General features: G+C 56.0%; 1 protein-coding gene across 1 annotated transcript; it reads right to left on the reverse strand.

Moving 5' to 3' along the window:
• Positions 1-2,802: 2,802 nt before the first annotated feature.
• VPS37C (vacuolar protein sorting 37 homolog C (S. cerevisiae)) lies at positions 2,803-4,603 on the reverse strand. The gene is made up of 4 exons (XM_009880117.1): positions 4,511-4,603; positions 4,262-4,433; positions 3,800-3,882; positions 2,803-3,546 (listed from the first exon to the last, which is right to left on the reverse strand). Exons 1-4 carry the CDS (start codon positions 4,601-4,603, stop codon positions 2,803-2,805), a joined length of 1,092 nt encoding a protein of 363 aa, XP_009878419.1.
• Between the last annotated feature and the right edge of the window lie 1,738 nt (positions 4,604-6,341).

The raw sequence follows: 6,341 nt of genomic DNA on the forward strand, positions 1-6,341 counted from the left end.
CCTCCACCCGTCGAGTGTGCCCCCCTCCCCGTCACCGTCCTCGCAACGGCTGGCCCCCTCTCGGGCTGCCCTGGTCCCCAGCCGAGCCATCCCCACCACCACCACCTCCACGGCCACCCAGCGCTGTCCCAGGGCGGTGACGCACGTGGCAGCGCAGCAACTGCCGAATTAGCGGCTTTTCTTGCAATTTTGGGGGTTTTGTTTTTTTTTTTTTGGCGAGCCACCTTGTCTCCGTCCCCGCCCTGCAGGCAGAGGTGGGATGCAGCGCAAGAAAGGGCAATTTTGGCGCAACCCCATCTAGCAAAAGCCGTCCCGGCCCACGGCAGGAGGGAGGGACACACACACACACACACGCACGCACGACAACCGAGATGATCTTTGAAGGTCCTCTCCAACCCCAAACTCCGCCGCGATCCGATGCGACGACGAACCGAACGAAGCCGAGGGATGAGATGACAAATCCCTGCGCCGCGCACCTCGGAAGAAAGCCTGCCCGCATCCTCCCCCTCCCTCACCTCCTCAAAATGCGATGGGAGACCTCCGGGGCTGGGTTTCACCTCTCCAGTCCCTGCCAAACTGGGAGCCAAACTGGCCCGTCCTCCTCCATACCTGCTCATACTGGGCACCAGGCGTGCGCGGCTCAGCTCTGACCCTGCTTAGCTCAGCTTCGGTTGCGCCCCGGTCCCTTTCCGAGAAAACTTCCTCTTGTTTTTGAGCCTCCCTCGTGGGAGAGTGCGAGGTGGGGAGATTTGGGGGTTTGTTTTGGTTTTGGTTTGTTTTTTTTTTTGTTTTTTTTTAAGCTATTTGTATGAGTTTCGAAGGGTTGCAGCAGGCTTCATACCTGCAGCGAGAGCGGCGCAGCCACGCTGACGGCGGGGGGCTGAAAGCGAAACGGGCTGCTGGCTGCCAGGCGGCCCGATAGCGGGGTGCTGAGCTTCACGAGAAAGGCGGCGAGACCCGCGTCTGCCGGGGTTGCAGGGAGGGGGAAAGCTGCGAAGACACGCGCTTGGCTGTTGTTTGCGTGGGCTGGCGTGAGATTTGGGCAGACGCCTAAAGGAAAGCACGGCTGCGAGGAGCACGGGGAGGGCAGAAATACTGAGAACAAGTCTGAGATATTTAATAAGCAATAACCGTTGTAATAAAGTTGTTCTTTTCTAGTAATGATGTCTTGTTCTCTTCCTTCCAACGCCACCGGTACCGTTCCTTCCACCATCTCCTTCCCAGCCGGGGAGGGAAAACGCGGGACGGTGCCAGAGGAAGGGAGAGACGGGCTGATGCCGAAGAGCCCCAGGCAAACGGGCCCCTTAGGAAAGATGAAAACAAGAGAGCAGGAGAGATGGGTTGGAAGAAGATGGTCCTGCGAGAGGGTGAAAGGTTTTATTGACAAAAATCGAGAGGAAGCTGGTGTAAGGACGCCAGGAGGGCACAAAAAGATCAATAGAAAGTGTCAGCTGGATGCCCCGTCATTTCCGAAAGCAACCACTGCCGTGACCCCGCGTGCAATTCATCAAATTTTATTACTGTAATTAACCACAGATACGGAATTGCTTCCATCAAACCCCACAAGCGTTTGCCTCGTTCTAGTCCATTAGTAATCTTTCCTTATAAATAACTTACAGGGATACAGGCAGGATTCAGAGGATAAAGTGCTGAGCAAAGCAAATCTCATTTCCATTAACGTTAATTCGTCGCTCCCTCCGTTACCTAGTGTTTCCTGAGAAGGGGGACGTGAGGAAGGCTGGAGCCCGTAGCACCCTAAATAACTTACCCCGTTCCCCTGGGTGCCGCAGGAGAGGCGGGGAATCCGGGAGGCTGTTGAGCCCCAGCCTTTCCCAAAGCCGGGCAGGAGACACCGACTCCCACTCCTCCCTGTGACCCGAGACAACGTGTCCCCAAAACATCAGCAGCCCGAGACGTCGTACCGCCCTATCTGACTTCAAAAGCACAGATAATATCCAGGAGTTGAACTCTGGGGAGTCACCGGAGCCTTCGTACCCTCGGTGAGACAACACGCGGCCGGCACAGGTTGGGAAAGGCTCCTGTGCTGGACAGAAGCAGCAGCAATTAAGAGGTTTTTGCTCCCCGGTGAGCTGGGAACACCTAAACCCGACGGAATTGGGACCGGCCTCTGCTTTGAAGCACACCGGTACTCGCAGGGAGGGCAGCGCTGGGGGAATCCAGACCTCACGGCCGGCTGGGAAGGGCTGGAGCGGGGCTGGAGGGGGAAGTTTTCCTGCCCCAGCATAAAACCACAGACAGATCACACGGCTCAGCCCACCCAAGGGGCGAAGGAGCTGCTTCTCCCTCCTGCAATCAGTTACGGACCGCCCGCGAGCCGGGCTGGCTCTGCCTCCCGCTTCCAAGAAGTTCCTTGGAAAGCAGTGAGTATTTTGGGTCAGAAATACTGTCAGAGATTCCCCGCGTGTCTTTTAAACACCCGTGAAAAGGCTTTGAATTACGATATTACACCCGTTACCCACATAGCAAACGAGAGGCGCGCAGGGCGGCGCGGTCTCTCTCGCTCACCCACACGCAGACGAGGAGGGGGGTGGCAGTCGGTGCACATCGTCCCCGCGTCCCCCGGCCGACTACCTGGCTTTCACACCAGAGCTCGGACGAGCCGATTCGGAAGCCGACGTTTCAGCCCACCGGCGATCGGCACAGAGTTGCAGCACCCGTCTCTTCTCCTGCGTAACGCTTTCGCACCCATCGAAGAGCAACGCTCTCTCGCCTCGCTCGTCTTCCCCGTGTCCACAAAAAGAGGAGGGAGCAGCAGTTGGGATGCTCCCCCGGAGTCCTGATTTAGTAGCCAGGCCAAGCAGGGCGCTGAGGGGGCGGAGGTGGAGGGTAGCCAAAAGGTGGGGGAGGTCCAGGAGGATAGGGAGGCTGCTGAGGGATTGGGAAATTCGGGAGAGGGGGCTGGGTCGGGTAGGGGCACTGCGGTCTCCCTGCCCCAGGGGGGAAGTAGGGAGGATACCCGGGTCTGGGCGGCGGAGGAGAAGGGCGAGAGCCAGGAAACGCTGCGGGTTGAGGCGGACCCCTGGATGGAGACCAGGAATAACCCGGTGCCGGAGATGAGCCTCCCGAGGGGGGTTTGGGATAGCCCGGCGTGGAATCGGCAGCCTGCACCGGTGGGTATCCAGGACCTGGAGGAGGCGTATACGGAAAGGAGGGCTGGGTGCCGGGCTGAGAGGAAGCAACGTGTCCCACGGTGACCGGGGAGCCAGAGAAAGGAGCGGGAGGGAGAGCTCCGTGAGCTGTGGGGCCGACCGGCACACTGGGGGCTGGGCTGTAGGGCAAAGGGAAGGAAGGAGCCCCCGAAGGGAAAGGCTGGGGCTTCGGCGGCTCTGCGGGCCCGGGTACGTGAGGAGGCAAGTGCTGCTGAGAGTCCCTGCCGGGCTCCTGCGACGCTTCCAACTTCCTCAATATCTCTTGCAGCTTTTCAACTCTGACCCGGCGCAAGTGGGACAACTTCCTCATCACGGAAAACTGTTCGAGAAATGTTTCCAGGGGCACCTCGCCCTCCAGGAACTTCTCGGCCATTTTCTGGAAGAGAAAATAGACATTAGGACTGCATCCCTCTACTCTTCTTCCCCAAGCCCAGCTTAGGATTTACATCTCTGTCAGAGACCATCACGCCACACACAACCAAACAAAGGGCAATCCAATTTTTCGGAGCAACAACGCCAAACCTACAAAGAGATAATCCTTGATTTAAGGGATTAGTCTTGGGAGTGTAACTTCAAGTCTTTGAGGACTAATCACTTGACTTGCTAACGGATTTAAACCTTAAGCTCACCTCAGACTCCTCTTCGATTTTCTGGCTTTCCACCTGCAGGAGATCCAGCAAGGTCTGAGGATGCATCGCTGCTGAAAATTTCTCTGGGGAAACAAAAGAGAGCAGCAGAGCAAAACATTAAACGCATAACAGGGGAAAATCATTAGCACAGAGCGCCGTTGCGCTCTCCCGCCTTGGAAACTGTTGATACGAGGAGAAAATCTGAAGAGGAAAGAACCTTAGTCACCGTTGCAGTAGAAGAGTTTTTTTTGCTAGAACAGCATCCTCGACCTGTCCAACTGAGTTTGACCAGGAAACAGGACAATATAGATTTTATACACAGCAGAATCCTTTCTGCCGCCGCTCTAGAGAGTTCCTCTGCTCGGTATGGCCAAGGTAGGCAGAAGCAAAAGGGAAGGATGTTGCACAAACTACAGCCCACGCGACTTCATCGGAAAGGGTGCAAGGTTTGCAAACGCTCACCCAGTTTTGCCTTTTGCTCCTTACACCGCTCGGCCAGCTTCTGCAGCTCTTCGTATTTGTTAGAGAGGTCGGTGCGCCCCGTCTCCAGCGGCGCCTGGAACTTCAGGTTCTGCTCGGCCAAGCTTCGGTTGGCAGCGAGGGCCATCTCCCTTTCCAGCTGCAGCTCCTGAACCTGTGGAAGGAGACGTGACAGTCAGCGCGGGCGAGGTGTTAACGAAGCCCTGCCTGCGTCACGCCATCCGCACGTACCTCCTGGGACTCCAGGGCCAGGCGCTCGATCTCCTCCGCATTGTCCTGCAGCTCCCGGAGCTCCTCCACCGTCCGGTTTCTCAGGGTGTCCATCCTCCCAGAGGAGCTGCAGACTCCTAAGACGGGGAAAGGAAGTCAAACGAAGACGAGATTTTCTAAAGTCCACTGCAAATAGGTACTAATCCTATTAGGGATTTAAAACCAGCTTTGCTAAACTGCTTGAAACAGCTACACCAGTGAGGTTCCCGGGTGCTGTAAGAATCAGTGAGACCGAGGGCAGAGTGAGAAGGAAAACAGAACATCTTTACTACGTCTTGCTTTGGAAACTGACTTTTTTTCCTTTTCACAGCCTATTTGGAAGGATTTCTTGTGTGTGCCAGACAGCCTTGTCAAGGAAACGCCTACTCACAGCCACTCGCTACCAGGGCGACGTCACCCTGACTCTCAAACTCCAGCTGGCTCTTGCTGCACCGTCCCATTCCAGCTTCCCGCTCTCCCGAGCAAACCTCCAGGATCTGCTCACATCCGACCATGCCCACAGTCACCAGTGGGGCCATCTCACCACCCGTGCCTTCCCGTACCACACCACCTCTCCAGTTCCTCAGCTCCCGTCTCATTTCATACGTTTTATTTCTAAGTGTTTTCTTTACTAGCTATGTGGTGCCATCGCTTCCCTCACCGTGTTTTCCCTTAGGAAACATGAAGTGATGGCGTTGTTCATATGTGGTGAACTTGATGCAATAGTTGTGATTTTAAAAACTGGTGAAACATTACTAAAATCAGGGAAATAATGGATTTTCAGCACTATGCCTGTCACTTATTCCAAATAATCTCGGCTGTCTGATAATATTTAGCCAATATCAGATGTTCATGTCACAGGTTCTAAGATGTCAGATGTAATAACGTGGGAATACACTAAGAAACAGGCGAGAAACACGGGAGCAACGTGCTCTGACCCAGAGGGAAAGGGACATACCAACCAGCCGATGGGGATTTCAACGTCGTCCTAATTGCTTGCGGCTCTTCTACCTTTCACGCAGCTGAGACATCCCAACGATATCACTCTGGGAACATTGCGTCAGCCTCTGCACGTAACACAGAATGGCATGGTTAGGCTCAGGGTTACCAAATCTCTTCACCCAGGATCCAGCCAAACCCGTCTGAGTACTAACCACCTAAAAGCTGGGAAATTAGCTCCTTTACTACGTATATACGTGCGTAACTTCATCACCCTGCAAACAGAAATAAACCTACGGTGGGGTTTTTTTATTATTAATAAGGCTCAGAGAGTACTACAAGGAAAAAGTAGGAATAGTGGCAAATGGGAAGCTCAATCCCCGCTGCTGTGCGGGTTCAGAGGCGAAGGATGGTCTGTGGGAAGGGTCCAAACAGCCCAAAGGAGGGGGTACGCAAGGACTGGGCACTGCCCTGGCTCCGGACAGGTGCCAGCATGGGGCTGGGGCTCCCCCGTCACGGATATCACCGGGTTTTAGCAGCGTTTCGGTAAGACGCAACCAGAGAGGTGACACTTTGCCTCTCTGAGGGGCAACACATGGGTCCCCATGGCTCAGAAAGGCTGGGGGCACCGGCGAGGGGCTGCCCGCAGGACTGCCATACCCCTGCTCACCGCCTCGGTGCTCTGTCCCCGGTTAGGAACACCCCCAAAGCCCCGGGGGTGCTCGCCCAAGGCCTCCGCGTCCCGCCACCCCGGGGGAGCGGAGAGAGAGCCCCGTCCCGGGCTGCCCTCCAACCGGGGAAACAGCGGAGGCTGCTCCGCCAACAACGGGCCCGTCCTGGGAGCTGAGGGGAACGACAACCGGGAGGCTGCGGC

Source organism: Charadrius vociferus, unplaced genomic scaffold, assembly GCF_000708025.1.
Source record: "Charadrius vociferus isolate BGI_N301 unplaced genomic scaffold, ASM70802v2 scaffold3292, whole genome shotgun sequence".
In the NCBI taxonomy this organism is placed as follows: domain Eukaryota; kingdom Metazoa; phylum Chordata; class Aves; order Charadriiformes; family Charadriidae; genus Charadrius; species Charadrius vociferus.

Coding starts and splice junctions, on each gene's coding strand:
- VPS37C (XM_009880117.1), bottom strand. CDS start 4,603: ATGGACACCCTGAGAAACCGGACGGTGGAGGAGCTCCGGGAGCTGCAG. Junction 3,883..4,261: donor GGAGCAAAAGGCAAAACTGG/GTGAGCGTTTGC, acceptor TTGTTTCCCCAG/AGAAATTTTCAGCAGCGATG. Junction 3,547..3,799: donor AAATCGAAGAGGAGTCTGAG/GTGAGCTTAAGG, acceptor TTTCTCTTCCAG/AAAATGGCCGAGAAGTTCCT.